This window comes from Diorhabda sublineata, chromosome 1, assembly GCF_026230105.1.
Source record: "Diorhabda sublineata isolate icDioSubl1.1 chromosome 1, icDioSubl1.1, whole genome shotgun sequence".
In the NCBI taxonomy this organism is placed as follows: domain Eukaryota; kingdom Metazoa; phylum Arthropoda; class Insecta; order Coleoptera; family Chrysomelidae; genus Diorhabda; species Diorhabda sublineata.
In genome coordinates this window covers 36857595-36882770 of record NC_079474.1, presented here as the reverse complement: position 1 = coordinate 36882770, position 25176 = coordinate 36857595, and the positions used below count along the sequence as shown (strand labels likewise).

The 25176-nt window shown below is 33.6% G+C and overlaps 1 protein-coding gene across 2 annotated transcripts; it reads right to left on the bottom strand.

The window, feature by feature from the left end:
* Positions 1-1431: 1431 nt before the first annotated feature.
* Positions 1432-25176, bottom strand: LOC130452432 (F-box/LRR-repeat protein 2). 2 transcript variants are annotated; one of them, XM_056791713.1, is made up of 8 exons: positions 24815-25176; positions 14324-14725; positions 14035-14268; positions 8711-8816; positions 5612-5820; positions 5387-5547; positions 3578-3781; positions 1432-1718 (listed from the first exon to the last, which is right to left on the bottom strand). In XM_056791713.1, the coding sequence occupies exons 1-8, from the start codon at positions 24920-24922 to the stop codon at positions 1583-1585; spliced, it is 1560 nt and encodes a 519-aa protein (XP_056647691.1). In that variant the 5' UTR covers positions 24923-25176; the 3' UTR covers positions 1432-1582. The 2 variants fall into 2 exon arrangements, with proteins under 2 accessions (XP_056647691.1, XP_056647692.1); XM_056791714.1 differs by lacking the exon at positions 24815-25176 and adding an exon at positions 21589-21805.

The following is a 25176-nucleotide window of genomic DNA, read 5'->3' as shown; positions in this document are numbered from 1 at the left end:
CACAACTTTACCACGAGACAACCAACGCACTAACAACTGCTTGTGAATGCTTCTCATTTTTTCACAAATGATACCGAAAATGCGGCAATTTAAAGGCCTAGCTTCAATAAAATTCACGACTTGCACTATTTCATCTAACATTATTTTTAATATTCCTGGCATATTTTTAGCTGCTAATGCCTCCCTATGAATGCAGCAATGATGCTAGGTAATAGGTGGATTCATCTTCTTCACACGCGCCTGAAGACCTATTCGTGTCCCGGTCATAGCCTGAGCACCGTCGGTGCTAATTGCCACATATTTGTCCTATGTACTTTCATGAATGGACATAAAGTTGTTCAACACTTCAAATATTACTTCACCTTTAGTGTGCAAACGCACAGGTAAACAAAATAAAAAATCCTTACTTATGCTGTTGTTGTGTTCGTAACGAACATCTTCTTCTTATTATTATTTCTCTTTCAATAGGACCAGGTCCTGTTCAACCCTGTACGTTTGGCCCTCTTCCTGGATCTTCCTGAGAAGCTGAACTCCAGCTCTCGTACCACCTCTTTGGTGGTCAGCCTACAGGTCTGCGTATGTTCGGTCTCTGAGTTTTAGCCCACTTTGCCCGTCTGTCTTCTGGCATTCTTTCTACGTGATCCCTCCAGTATCTTTTTCGCCCTGACCCATTTCACCACATCCTGTACGCCCAATTTTTCTTTTATGTAATCACTCCTTATTCGGACCCTGAGGGTGACTCCCTTGAGGGTTCGTATTATTTTCATCTCTGTGGTTCTCATTATTCTTTCTGTTGTTGATGTATCGGCTTTTGTTTTTGAGGCATATGTGAGAATAGGACTCACACACGTTTTATAGATTCTGGTCTTGTTCTGTGAGCTCATCGCTTTGTTTCTCTACACTATATCTCTTAGACAGCCGCTGACTTTTGATGCTTTCATTGCTTGTCTTCGTGCCTTCTCTGTCAGATTTCTTTCACTAGATATATTCACTCCCAGGTAATTGAATCTTTATATCTGCTGTATTACTCCGCTATCGACGGCCAATTTGCATCTAATAGGATTTTTTGATATTACCATTGATTGTGTCTTGTTGACTGAGATGCCCATATTAAATTTTTCGGCAGAAATTTTCATCTTATATAGTAGACTTTGTAAGTCGTCTTCATTTTCTGCTACGGCAATACCATCGTCTGCATAAAACGTAACGAACAAGCAAGCAAGCAAATTTGCGTCATTGCTAATATCTGTGCTCTCATCTAATTTTTTTAGATAATTTTAACGCACACCGTAAAATTAATTCTTCAGCTATGGTGTGGGGCTTACCACTTTTTGCGACTAGCAAGGATACTTGGTAGGACGTTAGGGGTCTGCGGACCACAGGTTGGGAAACACTACCCTAAAAAATCAAATAAATAAAAAATAATAAATATTTTCTAATTTTTGAGAAATACGTGTTTATTTATTTCTTTATACCTCTCATATTCTAAAGTAATTTAAAATTTTAATAGCTTAGGCTACAAAGGAATATTTAATCATCATATATAAATTGAAATTAAATACTGCAATTGCTTATTTATCTACTAATTAAAAATTAAATCTTTATAATTCGACAATAAATAATAATTAGAAATCCTACAATTTGTTAACGTCCTTACGACTGTCATTCTATCTGCTCTTTCGAAATTAGCCTTTACTACTTCATAGTAACGACCATCGCTAAAATAAAAAAAACAGTTATGTATTACTATTGCTTATAAGAATGTGGATGTATTTTAGGGTAATCCCTTTACAACTCAAACGCGGTCTTTCTAACACACCGTTTCATCCAAAAACACAATCATTTACAATCCATAAATCATATATTAAAGATAAAGAGAGCGGCATGTAGGTAGAAATGTAGTCTTGGGAGAGAGAGAAAGAGTATCAGTTTACCACTATCTATTTCTTTTTGCTCGCTATAGAAATCAAAACTTGTTCTGTGGCGTCAATGTGCACTAATACTCAACTCTAACCGAACTACGCTGCTCCTAGAGATTAGGCATGGGCGGGGACATTATATTTTGTTTTACGGCAGCCTCCGCTAAATTACAATTTCATTGTATTTCTATGATACATGAGTTTTGAATAGTTATTCCAACTATGATTATTGTGTTACATCTTCGATCCTAAGACTCACGTCTCTAGTTATTCTCCCCTTTTGCCGTTCTCACTATTCGAAACTTCGATGTCATGGCCTTCCAATCAGAGTTGAGAGAGATAAATATTGGTTTGCCGATGCTCTTTTTCTATCTATCAACAGTTCAGGCCCACTTGAACTAGCTCCCATGTTTCGCTATCTCTATCTTCAATGTTAATTCTACGTTATAATCTCACAAACGCACGCACAAATTTCCCGTTATCCTTAAATCGTGAATATTTTGAGTATGACGGTTGCTCAACCAAAAGGTCGTTGGAAAATTATAAGGTTACGTCTAAGCCATAATTAATCAAATTCCAGTTGTTTCAGTGAAGTCAGTTTCGTAATAAACGCGATGCTAATATACTAAAGCTTGTAATTAAACATTCGATCAAGTGATGTCAAGGTACTACCTAATTTGTATATGTATTGTATATAAAAGGTGGGCCAGAAAGGCGTACGATTTTACAAACTCTTTTGCATTTGAACGTTATGAGAGGGAGCTGCAGGGGTGGTGCAGCTTGGTTCTTCGGATCACGTCAGAGAAGCGCAACGTGCATTTTGCATTAAACATTATTACAAAAATTGCGATTAATTCGCTATTGTTCGGCGTTTGTTTCGACGAGTTTGGATTACATGACATAAATCAGTGTCCGAGGGAAAATGGGATTCGAGGGTCAGAAAGTTCGAAGCTACTGGTTCGACTCTCAATCAGAAAGAAGCCTACGGCACCCCCAAGATCAACAACAACAGAACATCAATTTTGTGGTCAACTGAACCCGAATAAATAGCAAATACACAGTTTGTTGGATAATGAATCTACCTATTAAATAGAGAGGTAAATCGACAAAATTATTGATTTTTGACAAATAAGGATCTGAAACTCACGCCCAAAAATATTTGATTAAATATTGTGAGTAATAGAACCAATATTCTTTGACGAAACTATCAACGGAGTATGTGATTTTGAATTCTAGTTAGAATTAGTGCCTTAGCTGACGATTCATTTCTTAATGCTATACATGTTAATTTCGGATTTAGTGACACCTAGTTTCAACCAGATGGCCTTCCCTTTCCGTAAGACGAGCTCAACGCTAATGGCAGATATATAGTTAGATTGGAACCTATTGAATGACCACTGAAATTCCCACATCTCAATCTTATGGTAATTAAAAAACAAATTTTTTTTAAATTAAATGAATGGAAAGGAATGTGATTGCATTTAGAATATTATTACATTATGAGTATTTGCTTCATTTAAATATAAATTGGTTTACTTCTGTTTCAAATTTTCTTGTATTTTTAAGTCCGATACGTCATTTTTAAGTTTTATAAATATGTCTATCTACCCTAATAATTATTGTTTTGATTTATTATTAGTATTAATACACCTGCTTACCTTAAACATAAGCATTTTAACTTCAGGCATTTCACTCTAATAGTATCTATGGCTTTTTGACTTTTATCTGAAAACCTGAGATTATCAGGATCCCATCTTAGTTCCAACCTTTCTAAATTCAAACAATTTCTTGCTATAGTATCCATTAGTTGATCAGCTAGAATATTTACCCCTAATTTTTCTTGCGTGCCCATGATCAGTATTCTAAAAAAAACAATGATAAGAAAATCGGTTATTTTTGCCTTGGTTTATGGTACCAACAAAATATAGAGGGTGTCTTATGTTCTTTTGGTGAATAATCATACAAAAATAAAGCGTTGATATTCGAAAAATAGGCCATCCTTTTAACCAAGGCTTTTAAGCAAGACATTAGAGACCACAGTAAAATAATTCTTTGGACTTGAATGCAAAAAATTGTCGCTCAGTGTTCTCAACATCTCATTTGGATTTAAATTTTTTCCCATGCAAGAATTTTGCCATGATCTGAATAAATAGTAATCTGACAGTGCAATATTAGAACTAAATACTGGTAGGAATTCAATACCACTAAGTATTTCGATCTTATTCCGTGTAACTTCCGCAGTAAATTATTTATATTTGTCTTAGAATCCGCTTTTAGCTCATATACCTTGATATTTCTCACTATATGCATTAACATTGACAGCTAGACCACTGGAATGATTGCGAAGTACACTAAACCTTCACAAATCCACCGGACACTCAACAATCATCATCTTTTGGCAGTGCAAAAAGCTATTGGACGTTAATTCGTGTGGCACTATTCGGCAACTTTTTTAGATCTTGCCTAATGATTTCATATGACGATGTTTCCAGAGTTTACCGTCAAGAAACAACTAACTTTCATCGAAGACGCGGTGCCGGAAGAGAAACGTACACATCCGAGAGATATAACAGACTCATTGTCAGCACATCGCTAAGAGATCGGGCCCTCCCTGGTGTTCAAGAGCTCACACAAACGCGAGGAGTGGTTGAACAGAAAAAAATAAAATTTAATACAGCTATCCTCAAAATTAATCCCAGCCCACCGTCTACAATTTACCACAGAACAAGTTAATTGGAGTGACGTACAATGGTGCTCCGGTCTCTTCTCAGACGAAAGCAAAGTTTGTTTGTAAGGTAGCGATAGAAGAGGATGAATCTACAGAAGACCTGGAGAAAGATACGCGTACTATTGCATAAAAGAAAACGTGGCTTTTGGAGGAGGCTCCTGGATAGTTTGGGCATTTCAATAGAAAAAAAAAGCCGAGCTGGTTTTTATTGAATCTGGCGGTGGAGCGGACCGTTAAGTAGAAGAAATATTAGTGGATCACATCGCCTGTTTCATCGGCGAAAACTTCATCTTAATGCAGGACGATGCCCGTCTATAAACAGTAGGTTCCATAGGACAGTATATATAGGATGTCGAATTAGCCAGCACGTAGCTCGGATTTAAATCCTAACAAGCATATATGGGAAGAACTCAAGAGAAAATTTGGGGCTAAAAGCACTACACCAGCCCTAAAGTACGACCTTAAAACGGCGCTAACTGAAGAATGGAATGGCATCAAATAAGATGAAAAAGCGATTGGAAGTTGTTATTATAATTCTTTTCATTGTTTAAAATTCCTTTTTATTTGATATTTTTCCTTTGCCAAAACAAATAACTCAATAACAATATAGCCCACTCATAAAGCTAAGACTAATGGCTTTGGGATGCAAAAATCAGAAAAAATTATACATCTAGAAACCATCATTTAAAAATTTTCAAAAAGAGAATTTATTTCAATCTTTTAAATTAATAGTACTTACTTAGCATTCGTAAGTATAGGTAGTACTGTTTGCCATAAAGAATCAGTAATATGAGTCATTCCGGAAAGGCCTAATCCTAATAGTTGATGACCATGTTTACATAAAAATTTATAGATCGCTTCTTCAGTCAAATTGTCAGAACTGTCCAAATCTAGTGCTATCTAGACAAGAAAATAAAAAACATTGAAAACGCTTTGATGTAATTGTGAAGAAATATATAAGTACCAAGTTTCGTGACATGCCGGATTCCATCCAGGATTTTAATACCAAATCATTGAAACCGTTTAACTGTCCTGCACTTAGGAATCTAAGTCCTGGTATCCTCGTAAGCATATCCTGTAATGCTTCTGTTGACAGATCAGTTGCAGTTATATCAAGCTCTTGCACAGAACATTTTTCCCATTCTACTTGCATCAAATGTTCACTTTGGAGATCTAGAAAAGTAGGATGTAGTATACTGTGTAACAAGTGAGAAAATTCCATCTTTTTCACGAGTGATAAAATCAATTTCCTGGCGGCACGTTGCACAACTGCACAAATTGAAAAACTACAAGTAAAGTACCTAACATAATATTTATTCTTAAGATTAATAAAACTGAAAGTATCCTATCTCTAAACTGTTAAATTTTGCATATAAAATTATAGTTGATGGATAAACTCTGAGGGTGATTTCGATTGAGTAAATTTTAGTGTGCGATATGGTCATTAAAAGGATTGATACAAAGTCTTGAATGTCATGAAGTGCATTTCTTTACTGCAACAAGTACCCATTATCAGCATGTTCAATTGAACCTTAATAAAGTTTTTCACACGAAATTGATGAAGAAGAAGACAGGAAAGGTGCGAAGATATTACAGAAGCTTGAAAGATTCAATATCAGCTGATGTAAAAGTCACTTCGATTAACTCATGGAAGAAATTGTCAAATGAAGTGAGAAACTAATAATCTTCACATTGCTGTACATGCAGACAACAACGGAAGTAATGGTTTGGATGGCTATTGCTTGGTATGCAATCGTGTTGTATTGAAGGCGTCCTAAAAACCATTTCACTGCTCTAATGTTGTAAACTGGGGCTGTGTATGTTGAAATTAGTCTTATGATTTGTTTGTATATATATTAGAAGTTTGTTTTGCGTGGAGAGTTTAGAGGGTGAAGTCTACCCATTGCAATTTTAGCTTTTTATACTTGTTTCTCGGTGTGAGCGTTTACATTTGTATTTCCCTGTACAATATACCCTAGAATATTGCTTGATAAGATGGTTTGTCCGTTAATTTGAAACTGTTATTGCAATCAGCTGTTTTTCCTAGCTATACGTCTGTTTTTAAGGCATTTATAGCTAGTTTATTGTTTACATTTGAGTAGATATTTTTCTCATTGTTTATATCAAAGCTTTATTTTACGAAAATTTCAGTCGTGGTAATGGTAATTTCGGTTAAGTTAGGTTAGTTTCTAATAGTTGTTTGCGCAAAAAAGTAATACTCAATATAATTCAAAATGCTACAAATTTCCTAGTGAAGATTAGTTTTAATAATTGATGATTCGATTAAATGAGGTCAAACACTTTTAACTAGTAAATTCTAGTCAAAACTAGTTTTGATTAATTAAAACTTGTTTTAACAGAAGGGGTTTGTGAAAATTAGTTTTTTCTATTCATAACTAGAATAGACTGAAACCGGCTTTTAATTGTAACAATAATGGCACTATAAAACTACAATGCATCTTTAGAGTCGAAATGTTCGTGCACCGCGTGTTTAATTTCATCATCTCTATTAAATATTTTAAGCCGTAACACTATTCCCACCAGGACCGGTCAAATGAACGTTTTTAAATTATCAACTAGAATTTCCTACATTCAACGTAAGTGATTCGCCGTTAAACTTTTTCAATTTTTCCTCATTTATATGTTTGATACATTTTTCAATATTCGCTTATTGTTTTATTTTTATGTTCTCTCTAAGACTCAATGCCAAAACTATAAAGTCGTTAAAAACGAAAGGTAATGTAGTTGTGGTACGATTTTATCCGATAAGTGCCTTCCTGACGAAAAATCTTTCCAACAGAAGCAAGGTGTAGATTTAATAGTATCCGATGTACGTAGCAAATATAGAATAAGCGGCTTTCGATATTTCGGATAAGATGAAAATAGAGAACCCTCAGCTCCTCTTGGAGGAGTTTGTGTGGAACAAATATTGCGACGACAACTTTTTTACACGCTTATCTTTAGCAACCAAACTTTTAGCAAAAAAACTACGATTGTTGGGGCAATTGTATGTAGATAGTTGACAAATCCAAATCAAGAAAGAAAGTTATAATTCGCAGTTCATTGCACTTCTCCGTGCAAGAAGATGACACCCGAAAACCGGAGACAATTCAGTTGTATAATAGCACCAAATTTGGTGTAGATTAGGCCAGAAATTATTCAATAAAAGCTAAATCTCGAATGCATTCAATACTTAAAATATAAGTTGTGAAACACCCGTCACACCACACCCGTCATGGAGCAATCGCACACCTCGGCTGATTTTGACACCGTTTTTTTCGAAAAATTTTTGACGTCTTAGACAGTCAATGTTTTTTATTTGTTTGCTATTCATGATCTTTGCTCTTTTTGGCACGAGCGCTCCTTGCCGATGATACTCCATGGAATCTCTTTTGCATATCGAATCATAGTGAAAAACCATAGTTTTAACACCAGTTACAATTGATCTGAACTTTCTTGGTCCTCCCGTCAAAGATCTAAAAATCGCTCACAAAATTCTGCTCGACGCTGCTTTTGCACTGCACGTGCACTAATTTTTGTCACTATTGAATGTCCAAGTAGGATCCTTAGAAGACTTGTCTGTACTGCAATTTTTTTCGGCGCCGGTCACTCAAAATAATTTCTTCTACTAATTCAATATTTTCTAGAGTTGTCACCGTTAGAGGACCTCCCGCACGAGGGTCATCCCTTAATGTCCCCAGCGAAACAGTTTAGACCAGATACCTATTAATTGTTAAAAATGATGGATACAAGTCACCGTAAACAGCATTCTGTTTGCCTGAGTGGTCGTCGAACTCTATTATAATAAAATTTATGAAATCATTAAGTTTAAATTTCGTGTAAAACTTGTTGGGACTTGTCACTGACACGTGCATAAATATTTTTGCGAACTATATATGAGGCCAGAACTACGTATTAGTACCTACATAGTCGTGAAGAAAATATTTTCCTAGATACTGCATCATTTGTCATAGGTTTGACTCAAACAATTATTTTTGTAAATAATAAATACAAATGAACGAAATCTAATAGGTAAATCAATTTGAATTTATGTTAAACTTACTAGTTCCATTCATTAATAAGCAATTGAGTCTTCTACTTCGTTGGAATAAAGTTTTTAATGTAGATCCTGTCACTTTATTACAATAATTTACTGCCAAGCATTCAAGCTGAAATAAACGACATAAAATTAAACAAACAATATGCTAATATCATAGTTATGGATATGTATATACGAGCTTTCAATACTGAGGATCATAGTTTTTCATAGAAAAAAAATAATCTCTCGAAAATAAACACAGTTTTGCCGTTGTTTCAAATAGAGGTAAAAAAAAGGTACGAGATACGAGGAAGTATATTTTTTGTATCTCTATTACTTACAAATATAATAGGGAGTCAAATTATTCTGAAAACCCCAGTACACAGACAACGATCTCTTGGATTGAAATTAAATTGTATTATTAAGTAAATTGGTCTACTCCCATTAATGTTTTTATTAGTTATTCAACTGCTTTTGATTAATTAATAGTATATCGTCTCTTAAATTCACCATATAAGTCAAAAATGAAAACTTTTCAGGAAAGCAAAAAAGTGTGCTTTTTTATATATCGTGATCACAATACATAAATGTGTTTTTTTTATCGATTACAGGATTTTTATATCAGTTATCTAGATTGTCGATTCTCTATTGGAAGACATTCAAAAATGAAAGAGGCATATTTTGGACGACGATACATAAAGTAACATTAGTTTTTTATAAAATTAATACCTAATTTTTCTAAATTTAGAGCATAAAAAGATGAATCTATATACTAAAGATAAATAATAAATAATAAAGATAAAGATAAATTATTATGAACACAAATAATACAAGTAACTACCATTATTTTATATTTATTGTTACATTCATTTGTAGTTACCTTACTCTGATACCTTATATTATTATTTTATGTCACTGTCAAGTATATCTCTTATGTCAGTAGTTTAGTTTTCAGTTTATTATATTTTAATAAACTAATTAACTTGGAAAAACTACTCAAACCAGAACACCTGGATATAAAGTATGATTCCGGGATTGCTGTCAGCCTTTGGGCCCACTAGATACGAATTTTCGGAAATTTCTTGGAGGCTGCTGAAGTCAAAAGCTCTCAAAACAAATTTAATATCCTTACCAATTACGTCAGCCTTTATTCCGGGGATTGTTTATCAGAACCATACAAAATTTATTTCCCAAGAAATTAAAAAACAAATACATGGATATAAAAATAAAAAAGATCGATGTAGCAGTAAGAACATCAAGTCATCGTTTATAGAAAATGTGCTTTTAGCGAAATTAACACTAAATATAAAGCATCTAGAAATCTGATATAAAGAATATTCCACATTATCTAAAATTTATTGTGGAAACTATTTTTCACTTGTAATCCTGAAAGGTGTTTATGGATAGAGGGAGTCTGATACAAAGAATATTCAACATTATCTAAAATTTATTGTGGAAAATAGTTTCCACTTGAAATCCTTTTTAGCATTTAGACTCCATGCTAAAAAGACTCAACAAAATAATGCAATCAATCTATATATACAATACATTAATGCCCTTGAATAATTTTTCTTTTCTTATCGGTCTTCAATTGCTTCCACAAATTTCCTCCACAGGTTGTGATTCTGAACTTCTGCAATTCGGTTCTACGTTTGTAATCTCGTCCAACATTGCATATAACCATTTTTCCTTTGGCCTCTTCGCCTTATACTTTCTTCCACCTCTTCAATTCCCTCTTAGCAAATCTATCTTCCGGTAACCATTTGGTATATCCCAACTATCTCATTTTTTCAGCTGTAATGTAACTTGTTACTGATGAGTATTTATACTGATTCTTCAGTTCTTGGTTAGTTGTTCTTCTTCAGAGTCCTTTATTTATGTTTATTTCTTCAAAACTTTCCTTTCCAGTAACCAGTTTCTTCTCCATCTATTACAACCCATGTTTCACTTCCGTATCTAACTGTTGATCGTATTATTGTTTGATATAGTCTAATTTTGGCTGTCTAAATAACTTAAAATCTTATTGACTCGCCCAATTGTCCCACAGTTTTCTTCTTCTCGCTATTCTTCAACTTATGTTTTTCGTTTTTATTTGTCAGAGCTGCTCCCAGGTATTCAAACTCATAACTTTTTTGTATTTTCTATTCTCTCATGCTTTAGTCTTTATGTATCACTGTCTACCAACCAAATTCTGTCTTGGTGCCATATATTTTGTTTTCTCTAATTATATTCTCAGTCCATAACTTTTGCAGCCTCCTCTAGTTTACAGAGTGCTGTTTCCATTCTCTTCTTTGTTCTGGATATGCAAGCTAAATCGTCTGTCTATGCAATTATTTGCTGTTTATGGTTATATTGTGTGTTACTATCTCGTATAATTTTGTCCAACATTAGATCCAAAGCTACTGTCGATATTGGATCTCCTCTTTGAACCCTAAATTTATTTGAAACATTTCTGTCACTCGTTACTCTATGGTGTGATTTTTCTATCGTGACTAGGTTCACAATTTTTTGGGATTCCTATTAGGTTAAATGCTTTTAACATTTTATTTTAATCTACTTTGTCATGAGCCTGCTTAAAATCTATAAACACTAAATGTAGGCCTATACTTCACTCATATACTCTATCCATTAACGTTAAAGGTAGATATCTGATCCGTTATTACTCTTCATTTCTTGAAACCTCCTTGGTATTTTCCCACTATCTTTTTTATACTTGTTTAATCTGTCTCTCACAACTCTTGTCTAAGCTTTGTACACCTCAACCAGAAGTGGTATCTATCACACGTACTTTTATCTCCCTTCTTGAATATTGGACACATTCCAATAATGGACACATGAAGTTAAAAGGACTTAAACTTCTACGTCAGAACAGCTCAATATTTCCATAAACGAAGCTCCTGATGGAAAATATCTGGCGACAAATGTGGTATCTAGTCAATTACATGGTTTTTTTTGTTTTTTATTAATAATGGGCGTTGTCGGTGCTTATCGTGCACCAGATTTGTTCTCCATGCAAATTATAGATTTAGAAGATGTTTTCATGGTCAGTGTACCGAAAACAAAAATAAACAGAAAATGGAAATACTTATTTATAATACTGTTATTTATACGATTGGCCTTGTTTTCTCTGTTAGTCGGCAACTTTATTAGTAGATACTATAAAGCAGTCATGTCAAAGATACGGCCCGCAATTGCAATGTATCACAGAAAGAAAATCATGTTTTTTTAGAGCTTTTAGACTTCTTTCGATTTTTCTACGGATGTTTTAAATACTCGTACTCTCAAGTCTACGGATGTTTATAAGTTATTTCATTGGCACCGCCTACCTAGACAAGCGAGAGAGAAAGACCAGTATCGCCAACTCTTAGCAGCAAGTTGAAATATCCTATTATTTTTGTCGAGAACGATAGAATCTTCTACGCGCTTCGAATCTAGACTAGAACCTTCCTTAACTATATAACAGGAGTGCGTCGGCGCGACATGAGTTAGTTGAGTCGAGTAATCGAAGCGCGACGGTTGGAGAAGGATTTTAATTGTACTGCGAAGTAGTGATTGTGAAGGTATTGTGCTTTTGTGTCGTGTGCGTGCGATATCCATAATTGTTGTGTCGAGTTCCGCAATTGATACGATTTTGGCATATTGTCACAAAAACCGTAAAGTTGATAGTGAGTGCAGAGCTTTCCAGTCTAAATGGGAAATTGCATATTTTTTCATAGAATGGAAAGGTAAACCACTGTGTTTGATTTGGAATCGAACAGTTGCTGTTTGTAACGAGTTTAATTTGAAGATACACTATACGAATACTATACGAATCATTAGTCGAAATTGGATTGTTACACTGAAAAAATAACAATCGACACATTGTCATATTTAAAATCTAAACTTCAAGGTCAACAATCGATGTTTACTAAAGCTGATACAGAGAACGAAGATACCCTGAAATCAAGTTTTATTATTGCAGTAGAAATCGTGAAAAGATCAAAACCTTTCAATGATGGTGATATTATTAAAGACTGTATGTTGAAAGTTGCCGATGTTTCATTTCATTTCATGGTTCATCTTAAAAGTCAATAATTCAAAATATTTCGCTCTCAAGAAACACTTGCTGCTTCAAGAATAAATGATTTATCACAAAATTTGGTTCTTCAACTGAAGGAGAAAATTAAAGAATTTACAAACTTTTCACTGGCTGTTGACGAAAGCACTGATACTGTTGATACAGCTCAACTCGCTCTTTTTATACGAGGCATTAACAGTAACTTTTATAAAACTGAAGAACTATTAGTGCGTTCCATTGACAGGTACAACAACAGCAAATGATATTTATTCTGCAACTGAGCATTTGATAGCAGAATATGAACTCGATTGGAATATACTAAGCAACACAACTACGGATGGCGCTTCTGCCATGGCTAGCAAACATTCGGGTGTTGTAACTAAACTAAAACAGAAAACATCAGGGAATGTTATGGGATTTCGCTGTATAATTCATCAGGAATCATTGGCATCCAAACATTTAAAAATGGACCATATCATGCAACCTAAAATTAAAATTGTAAATTTTATAAGGAGCAGAGGACTAAATCACCGACAGTTCAGGCAATTTTTACAAGATTTGGACGAAAAGTTTTCTCATGTCCTTTATTTCACTCGAGGAGTAGTTTTAGAAAGATTTTTCTCATTACGTGACTCTATTCAAGCTTTCTTGTTAGGAAAAGGGAAACAATTGATTATGACAATGACTGGTGAATTGATTGTGCCTTCTTGGTAGATATGAATAAAACTTGACGGATTTGAATATAAAGTTACAGGGTAAAAAGCGGATTGTCACTCAAATGTATTCATATATTCAAGTCTTTGAAACAGGCTATGTGAAAATCAGGTAAAAAATCAAACTTTGGACCATTTTCCTCATTTAAAATCATTTGGGCACAGTGAACCAAAAAAAATTGCATGAATATTCTCAACTTTTAAAATTTGATTACGGAATTCAACAATCGTTTTGAAGACTTTCACAAAATGAATAAAATGGAATTCCCTTCACAGGCAGCAGTTCATTTGCAAATAGAGTTGATATATCTTTAATCGGACAGTATTTTGAAAGAAAAAATCAATGAGATTAACGCTCTTACATTTTATACACAATATTTCAAGAGTTTGGATAATTACCCGGAATTTAAAAAGCGTACAGCATACATTCTTTGCATGTTTGGTAGTACGTATTTATGTGAGCAGATGTTTTCCGTTATGAAAAGTCAGGTATCTGGATCCTCTAAATCAACATAATTATCTTGCTTTTTACTTTAACAAATATCTAGCAAGCCCGTTCTCTCACTAAAATGACTTACTTGTATACAATTTGAACTAAAAGCGTCAATATGACTGTCGTCTACAAAATTGATCCCATAAAGATTTATAACCCTCAAATTGGGAGTGGCTGATTTTAATTTATGTACATTTATAACTTCATATATTTCTTCTTCTTCCTCTTCTACTTTTTCGTAAGTACCAATAAGATGAAGAATTTCTAGTCCATTTATAAAATTGTAAATTTTTCTCATAAAACCCTCCATAAAAATGACCTAGAGAAAAAATTACATTGAAAAACGCTTTTTATTATTTTGGGATGTTATTTACCTCAGATAAGCATATGCAAAGATATTTCAATTTTGTGGGAAACGCCTGTAGCTCGCTAAAATCATGTAACTGCATAGCTGTAGAAAAATCTAGTAGCATATGTGTTAAGTTAGGGCACTTATTCGCCAATTCGTGCAAGACGGTGTGTGTTATAAGCTCTATAGGTAGTTCTATATACCGTAAAGATGGTCCGAACCTAATACTAATTAGAGCAAGAAGAAACTCGAGTGATCCTACATGTAAACCGGATATCTCAGGACGAAGAGAGACGTTTCTCCATAATTTGGTATCGTAAGCCATAATACGCCATCTCTTGCACACTTTGGCCATTTGACATATTTCTTTGTGGCTTAAATAACTGAAGATATGAAGAAGAACTTTGTCTGGAAGCTTTTCTATGGTCTGAAAAATTATTAAAATATAAAGTAACAGAAAAAAAAACGTTGTATTAAATTTTTTTATTTCACATATAGATGGCGACTCTCTAGATATAAATATGGGAAATGTCATTTGTCAAAATTTCATGACATCATTTATATAGTGTGTAGTGTATAGTGTATATAGTGTAGCAAGTGGAAATGATATGAATTTAACAGTAATGAACAGAGTGAAGTTGAAAAATAAATAGTATTTGAAATCTCAACTACTTTCTTTAATTATAACCTAAAATTATGTAAAAACATGGACAGTGATTTGACATTAACATGCTTTTTTATAAACCTAGGTTATTATATTGTTGTAAATTTATTGACTTTACTGTTGTTATAGTTATGATTTTTAAATAATTTAATTTATTATTCTACTTTAATCATTTCAGGCGCTGTTTTTAAAATCTTTCTACTTGCTACTCAAGCGCCTCTTTAATTTGCTCCCTTTCAACAGACACTTCTTGATACACTGAGATTGTTCTCCTCATCTCTATACTCCATAATTCCAAATCCAAAATAGATGCTATCACATGGCGGAAGTTCCAATTTGACATATGTCATTTGACATTGTTAATTATAGGGTAGAATTTAAGTTGTAACCACGATCTTCTCTTTTTTTTAGTATCACATGAGCATTATTTTTTCCCAGTTTCTGTCAGTTTAATTCATGTTAGTTTTAAAACATGTTCTCGGAAAAAAATCCAGCTGAAAACATATTTTCGCTAGCGGCATAAGTCAGTGCTGATTTGTAATTAGCAAAATCTAGCTCGAGATATGAACACAACGAGTATTAACGTTTTATGGAATCCCGAAAAAATTAAAACTGTAAGTGATGATGTTCTTATAGTTTATTTTGTTGAAAAAGCCAAGAATATGAAATCTTATGGAGTCTCAATGCTAAAGAGTTGTTTAACTGTAAAATAAATTGCTGGCAGCACACAATATTCAAAAACTATTGTTTTTTTGAGGCGCCAGTACCAAAAAACTCCAGGGTACTAACGACAGAACAAGTAAGCACATTTTTATCTAAAGCTTCAGATGAAAATATCTACTGGCAAAAGTTATTTTATTGTTTGGGATCTTTGGCGTAGAGATAATTTAATATGTTTGAGTTGAGACGATGTGGGATATAATGGACGCTGTATTGTTGTATTTGTGCCAGATGGAAAAAATCATGTCAAGAAGTTTCACCATTACCAATAAGGGATTAACATTCGAGTCCTGTGCACTTTATCGTAAATGAAAAATTCCGAAGAATATACCGGACATGGACTAAGGCTTTCTTCGGCAACCATGTTGGTGGAATGGCGCTGATTTGGTCACTCTGAAAAAACTAGGAGGATACCTAATGTACTAAACTAAACTTCGATAATAATACAAATTATGCAATAAATGTTACTATTAATACCAAGGATTCCTAAATATACTAAATAAAAATTGTTGTTTTAAGAAAAGTGTAATAAATAAATAATTTATTTTTCTTATAATTAATTTAAATTGTATTTTTTTATTTGCCGCTCGGAAAAAAAATCGAGAAAAATTTTCCTGAGCTGATCTGTGAATGCCACATTTACGTCTTTGTAAAAACAGATTTTACAAAGTGTTTTCAGATATTATATTTTTGTTGATACATCGTTTTGATTTTACGTTTTGCGTATCAAGAAATTTATCAACAAAAAAATACACGGTGAATAAAGAAACGCTCAAAAAAAGCTCGTGTTGATTGGTGTATTTCCAGACGAGCAAAACTTAACGAGAAATGTTCGTGCACGAAACATTTCAAAGCAAATGTAGTCACCGTTACATTGGAGCAATGTAGAACAATCAATTCTGAATAGTACACCAGCATTTGATTGCCAGAAGTGTTCGAAAAAATCAGGAAAACCAATCGCAGACGACGAATCATTCTCCACCACGACAATGTGAGCACTTCAGTTCAAATAAACAAACAAACAAAAACAGTCAAAACTTCGAAATTATGGGCTCTGCATTCAGTCCTTGTTTGGCACTCAATTATTTCTTCTTATTGCCGCAGAACAAAAATAAATTGGGTGGTCAACGTTTTTCTACACCTAAAGAAACTGTTAAGGCGTTTAAATCACAATCGGAATGGAAAAAGTGCTTCGGTAATTGGTTCATTGATGTTTATATATTTTGAAAAATAATAAAGCCGTATGCAGTTATAAAGACTTTTATAGTTTTTATTTATCCTAAAACCAAAGTAGTAGTATAATTTTTTTATAATTATTGGAATGAGATATTTTTAAGTGAACTTTTCAAAAAAAAACTAGTCGATATTATCTTCAAAAGCATCACCTTACACCTTCAATGTATCTGTAAATTGGCAACATCACAAAGATATTCAAGATAATAAGAATAGCACACTGTAGGTACTATTCGAAATAGTGTTCCCGATTTTATCATGCTTTGAAATGTGAATCGCCCAGATAAAACCTCCGTTTACGCGTGGGTGATCACTTGATAACCTTGAAACTAATTCATCAACTACGAAATAATATATCAACTTAGATACTCAATATTAATTTTGAAATGAAAGTATTTTGAAAAATGAACACTACTATTTATAAATGAAATAACACTCTATAAATTAATCTTTTAGACTATATGAATCGTAGAACTTTCCATGTAAACAATTTGCTTTTTGGTAATATATTTGAAATTTATTTTCGAAAAGTGGGTTATGGAAAAAGTTGATTCTCTACAGTAATCATTCTGTTAATACTATGACGCTAAGCAAAACAACCTGCAACTGTAAACAATTTCTTGAATAGTCAAAATCTTAGATGAATACAGTACGTTGTTTTATGTAAAACCCTTGCTATTTCATTATGGCTGCCGCTAACAAAAACTATTTTGTCACATGCTATTAACTTTTTTTAGGGTAATTCATCCACCAGACTTGAATAAAACAAATAAAAACTTTCAAGTGAATGCCAACGATAAATATCACGAATCAGCAGCAAGATTAGAGTCACCACAGAAGACAAAAAGGTGAGACCGCTCTATAATGAGCAAGATAATGCAGTACGCGATATGTCCATACATAAAATAAGCTCAGCTAATCAAATCCTAGAAAATCTTCATCAATTTGATCCTAACTCTGTCACTTACAAGTAGATATTCTAGGAAGAAATTTCGTTTAACGGCCTAACAAGCAAGCGCGTAGATATGAGGGTGGTAGAAGGATTATTACTTATTTCACCTCCCTCACCCTCTCGTCAATAATGTGCTCTTTCTTGCATAAATGCATGTAAAATACATGACTTCAGCCTTTTCTTACTCATAGTGTTTGTTGAGTAAAATTTTTTTAACAATATTTTGAATATATACATTTTCCTACCCAGTTGTACTTTTATGTCTTTTATATTCTACTGATCACTTTTATTTGTTTCAGAAGTGTAGTGGTGGATTCAACTTTTATCTACAGTTATGAATCAAAGCGTGGTATTTTTGCATAAACCCCGTAAATAAGGCCTGGAAAATATTGATTGGAATATGCTTTTGTTCCAAAGTGACTATAGGTGGCATCCAGCATGCAGATGGTTTACTCATGAATAATTTTTCAGTCAGTATATAGTAAATGCGTGATGATATGCTGATAGTCTCTTCTGTCATTTCATCCTTAATCTGGTGTAATACCATTTGGTGAACCTTTTCGATGATATCGCTTGTTTTTAGCAGTTTTTGGACGTCCCTAACGATCGTAGCCAGTCAAGTTAAAACGGCCACTTTATGGTCATAATTGAAGGTGCAGAGTCTCCCTTCACTCCTTTTTCATTTACATAGGCGTGTTGCCTTTCAAAAACAAATATTTAATGACAGCTTATCGACTAATTTATACGAGAAGCAAAGCGTTCAAAATGGTTGCAATTTTAGTAAGAATCTATGAACGCATGCGCATATATATTTCTCAACTCATATTGATAAGTGCCGATACCTTCAGGTTGAGGTCGGTAACTTCACAGACAACCCTCGTACAGTATTTGTATAGTTGTGGTGAGAGTGACAACTCACTTGATGAATTACAAACTCCATCTTTCACCTACATTACCGCTCGTTAAATACGAGTATATACAATTTCAAATTCTAGTTTAGAAATAAATATTATTACTAGTGAGAACATCTGCTGTTATCAATCATTTTAATTGCTTCGCTAGAATAACTGTTTGTCACTGTCAGTCTTACAATTAAAAAAGTACACAAAATATATATTTCAAAATCCTTAGGCTCCGTTTTGTTCTTCCTCTGCGCTTTTTACTATAAGTCTTCACCTGTTTCTGTCCTCTGTTCTTTCTCTCCACTCAGTCATTCCTACGCTTCTCTCTCCCTCTATTTGTACTCTCTTGGTAATTATGTTTGCATTCATTCTGCACACATGTCCCAGCCACCTTTGGGCTATTACTTGCGTAATCTTAGACTTACGATATATATTTCTACCGGCGCAACATTCGTTCTCCTTCTCCATGACTCATTGTTTATTTTCACACCCCCAGTATATTTTGGAGTACTTTCCTCTCTCGCACTTCTATTTTTTCAGTACTCTTGTTGATTAGCACCCAGGATTCACATCTTTACAGTATAGTCAGCCAGATTATTGTTTTGTAAAATATTATCTTTGTTGCTTTGGATATTGCTTTTGCTTTGAGAATATTTTTCAAGGACCCTATAATTCTACTACCATTTGCTGTCAGATTTTCTATCTCTTTCGTCTCATCATCTTTATTAGTAATCAGCACACCTAGGTAGTCGAAGGACTCAACATCTTTAAAATAATTTCCGTTTTCTTTCCTGAAATGTCTGTTTTCCTCCTGATTCTTCTTTTGCCGTTGCATTTCCATGTATTTAGTTTTTTCGCCAATCACCATGAAGCCAAATCTTTTTGATTTCTTTTTCAGACTACTACAGACTTTCTCCAATCCCCCCGGGGTCTAGCTAGTAACACAATATCGTCTGCATATCTGCATATCGGTGGTCGACCAAACCTTGTGTATTAGCGCTTTCCTTATGATTACTTCTAATGTGAGATAATTAGCGTCATACCAATTTTATTTTGATGGTTCCTTTAACCAAAGGAGGAAGGATAGAAATTTTAATAATGATAGACTTCGAAGTCGTGATGAAGAACGTGCTTTATTTAACGAAACACTTTTTGTAACAGCTCCAATTGTTAGAAGCACAGTTAGCAAAATTGTTACAACATTTAATGAAACGGAAACGTGAAGGATACTCCAAAATCTCAAAATCCAAGATTGGCGATGCAGTTATATGTTTTGCTATCATTAGAAGACAACGCTACGCAACTACAATAGAAATTGACTTCTTACGAGATGTTAGTCGTTAGAGGTAAAGTTTTTAAAGAAAGAATAACTGCACTCATACAAAGTTCAACTTGTTACGAATTCTCAGGAGTCGATCATTTGGAATTTTGTGAAATCTTCTTCTTAATAATGTAGTATTTTCAGACAAGGCAAGTTTGTGTTAAAGTGGTACAGTAAATTAATACAATTGTCGCTACTGGGCTTGGGAAAATTCTCACTGCATTCAGATAAACACACCAAAAAATTGATGCTTGGGTAGGAATCGCAAGGGAAAGATTTATTGGACTTTTTTGCTTTTGCAGAAATTTATTTTCTAAGCGATATTTGGAACTTCTACGTATGGTAATACTTCCGAACCTAGTCGCGACATTTCCGGATCCAAATAATAAGGAAAACTTGGATCCTATTCTTTGCTTTCAACAAGATGGTGCACATTATGGTCTTGATGTTCGAAGGTTTCTGGATAACCAGTTTGAAGGAAGGGTATTAGAAGACAAAGACCAATGAAGTCGTCATCTGGATGTACTTCCTGATTTTTTTTGTGGGGACATTTAAAAAGTCGGGTATACATTAACCGACCAGACAATTTAGAAGATATAATAGAACGAATTAGATATGAAATTACTTGTATAACTTCGAAGATGATCTGTAAACGAGATCTACCATCGTCTTCAATAGGAACGGGACACACTTCGAACAATTCCTGTGAGAAATAGGTTTGGTTTAATATATTGTTAAGTTGATTTAGAATGTATCATCAAAATTAAGTTTATTTCGATTTTCATCAATTTTCTCGTTATCTTTTCTTATGTGACAACCCTTTTTTTAAATGATATGACAAATTTGACCCTTTATTTTTTTACCTATGTCAAAACATGCGGAATAAAATGAACTATTTGACATGCTTTCACATTTTTTTAAAAAATAAACATTTTATGAATTTTGTGCATATTTTCTCACAACCTTACATAATAGTATGCATGATTTTTATAAAAGTTATTTTAAATATTCATTTATAAACCGTGCATTGGTCTTGGTATTCATCCATAAATAGATATTTTTTTAACAAACGTCCAAAAATAGTTGTGAATATCAGTTAGAATGCTTGAGGTATTGGCAGCATCAATACAAAACAAAAAATTTGTTTCATTGCACATCGGGACACACACACACACAACCCCGACCTATTGATTCTATAAGACGGTCATTAATTAATATGATGCATGTTCTAAGGATCATTCAATTATAATATTTCAACATTGAGATTTGTCAAAAATATTCGTAGTAGTGAAGTATAGATCAAACATTCTAGCTGTATTAGTGCCATTTTGAATCTGTTCATTGTCTAATTTAAAATAGCAACATTGAAAACGATCACACACAATAAAAGTAATTCGGAACTCAGTCACCAAATAATATTTAGCAACGCATATCAAGTACCCCAAATACATAAACTATATAATGGAAAATACTATTTTTAGCTAAATTCCTTTCATACCGTTCCAGCAAATGGGCTTTTAGCCGCCGTTCCATCCGTCAAATATACTTGGGAGGCTTCTAGGGCTAGTTGCCCCCACACATCCGGTGATACATCCATATTTTAACGAAAATATAACTAATTTTAATACGAAAACTTCTTCCTTCAACACTAATAATTTTAGACGAAACGAATTTTACAAAATCCTGACGCAACTTGTTCTGTTGGCATGCGTTATAAGTTAAAAATAGTTTAAAATTATTTCGGTATTCATATATTTTAAGACAATTTGCAGGTTAAACGTATATTTGAGTTAATAAGAGGGGATTTCAGTTTTTTATGATGGGTCAGACGGTTTGTCTGACATCAAGGATTTTCCCACTGCCATACGTGGTAAAAATTATACAATGGAAAACAAAATACTATAATCCGACTACTGTATATAATAATTGTGTCTCTTATACAGTCTCAACGGATGCAGAAATAGTTAGGAGCTAATGGAAGGAGATGGAAAGGAGGGAGGGATAAAGAAAGAAGAGACAAAAAAAACTAATAGATAAAAGCAGGAATGGCAAAGACCTTTAGGGAATAGAATTAATTTTTAATGTATTAAAGGAAAATATGAAAAAAAATGTGAAGGTACGATAATGCCGATAGAATGGGGACAAAAGATGAAGATGTGTAAAAAGAATTTAAGAAATATGTGAAATTGGCAAGGTATAACATACAATAGAAGCTAGAAATACTCTTTCTAGTAGACTAGAAGATTAAAGAACTTCTCAGAAAACTGACGGAACAAAACTAGCCTATGAAGGCAAGAACGAACTAGGGAAACAGAGGGGCTTATAACGAGACAAGAAAGAAAGGCTGCTCAAACAGAAGTCCAGAATGGCTCTGAGTGAGATGAGGGGTTTCAATTGGTATGCCTGACGTATCCTGGAGTCCAGCACTGTGGCAGCTCTCATTACGCACATGAGTATTTCCTATCTCTTGGTATAAACCCATTTAAATAGAACATAGAGCTTAAAGAGCGGCTTATTCCAACTTAAGTTATTATACGAGGCACATCCGTAAAGTAAGTTTCCCGACGTTCTCTCTTTCTTTACTAATCGTAGTGTTGGTCCTAAATGGAAGGTATTGTTCCTTCACCCGCCGTCTGCGACGGGTGGTCGGTGATTAAGTTATTAAATGCACAAAGCATTGCATTACACTGCGGAAATGACGAAGTACCATTCAGAGCCAGTAACATGAAATGTTTACTGCACGTGTTGTTCTCCTTAAGGACAATTCTCGTCCACATACCGATCAACGCACATAAGATGTTTAGACACAATTTAGCTTAGAGTTCGACGATAAAGTCTGTGACCATTTAGACCTGATAAAATGAAAAGCCTTTAATTGATCGTTCAGTTAATTAGCATCACTCGTTTTACGAAGTGATTGTGAAGAGTTTTTGATTGTTCTTTAAAACAACTAGAATAAATTGATAATCAAACTATTATAACTCTTGTATATTTTGCAAGCTAGACAGTCACAAAAACGATTAGTATTTCCAAACGGATTTTTTTCTTTTCTTTCAAGAATGTATTCAATAAAAAAATGGGATTGCGGATTCCATAGATTATTTTCATGAGATTTTGTGCTTTTCAGGTACACATTAAATAAAAAATATGCTTTCTGGGATTTATTTATGCATTCTTGGGTCAGTAAACATTCTGTTTTTCATAAAACGATGTATGTATATATTTCTGGACTTGTTTTCATCGACGAATACTGGTTTATATCACACTTTAATTAACGTATTTGTTTGTTGGTCTGTTTTTTTTTGGATGGAATTTTTGGAAAATTGTCACTAGCATTTAACCCAATTAATGACTTTAAATTTCACGCCCTTTCTAGCTTTTTATGATAATACATGATTCAATAAAAAAATTGCTAGAATATTTAATTTTTGTAAGACACAGAATGTTCTATATTGCATATCAGTGAAATTTTAAATTAACTTGATCTCAAAAATTTTATATCGACTTTTTTGTAAAATGAATCATTAGTATTGCTAAATAGATAAAAAAAGAAAAAATTGAGTATCAAGCTATTTGTTTTTGAGAGGTATACGCTGAGCCTGAGCAAAAGAGCTGATTTCAATTGTGGTTGTATCAGCTTGGCTTTCGAAGATCGTTCGCGACAACCAAAAACTGCGATACCAATAATATTCAATACATGGTACCCGACGACGGCGGCTGGATTTTGGTTAGATAGATAGAAGAGGCTATCAGCATATAAAAGAAAGGCATTTTTATACTGATGAAGAACTAGGCATGCATAAACTATCCGCGTTTGCTTATTTTGGATACCTGGATCCACTACTGCACTTCTGAAACTAAAAAGCATTTAAGACAGTGGATTGCCACGGGCCAACTCCGAAAAAGGCAAACACAGTTTCATAAGTCGCAAAAGTTAACTTATTATTGCTTGATAAGATGAAGAGAGGCATTGGAAAAAAGAAAACACACTTGAAGAAAAAGAAAGTGCTTCTTCATCGATACAATGCGCTTTCTCGCAGTTCGGTGATCATGAGCGAAAATTCACGAATTGCATTTCGAATTGATAAGCCACCCACCGTATTCACCAAATCTGTCTCCAAGCGACTTTTCCCTGTTTCCTAACCTCTAAATTTCATTTGCAGGAGAGGGATTTTCCTCATACGAGATATACGTAAATTCCTATTTTGAGGAAAACTATAACGATAACTATTAGGATAAGGGTTAAAAGTATTGCTGGAAAAAGTGTATAGACTGAAAAGGTAATTACGTTAGAAAATAAAAAATGTGATAGGAAAAAATGTGTCGTTTCTTTGTTAGGTCGATCTTATTATAAAGTATAAGTTCTATATATCCACAATATATTTTCCAACTTTGTAAAAATCTAATTATACCAAAATTTTGAATTTTAAATGCATTTAGAATAAAAAAATCCTCGTAAGTTTTACCACGCCAGATTAAAGGTCTCTTGTTTCCCATGTATTGTGAGATCTTTGAAAAAGTGCTAATATAAGCGCTCTGAAAGTGTTTATTTTGTGTTTCATTATTTAAAAATATAATATGCGACTTCAAAATAATGTTTTTAATATTTGCTCGGAGGTTCTTATTGTAAATATAAAATGTCAACTCAATATAATCAGAAATTTTTCCGTATTAAGGTTATTGACCTTTGCATGAAAGAAAAACTATTCAAATCAAACACTTACGGTAGATTTAGCTTTCCTTTTTCTAAAACTACTTTGCAAATTAATTTCCTCTCCTCTAATATTCGGCACATCCAAATTTCCAAGAGTAATATTTCCCCAAACGTCCATCTTCCACAACCGCTACACACACAGAAGATAATTAAGGATTAAATGTTAATTAGAGCACATGCTACACGTTTCCCACCACACTCTGGCGAACTAAAAATATTTAACACCTTTCATCCGCCGGTAATTAATTTATTTAAAAAATGATTAATCAGTTTTATGTATCTAATTATTTTCTTCATAAAATGGAAGTACGAAAATAGTGGGCTACAGCCGGGATTCTGCCAGTTACTATGACAATATTTAACATTTACATT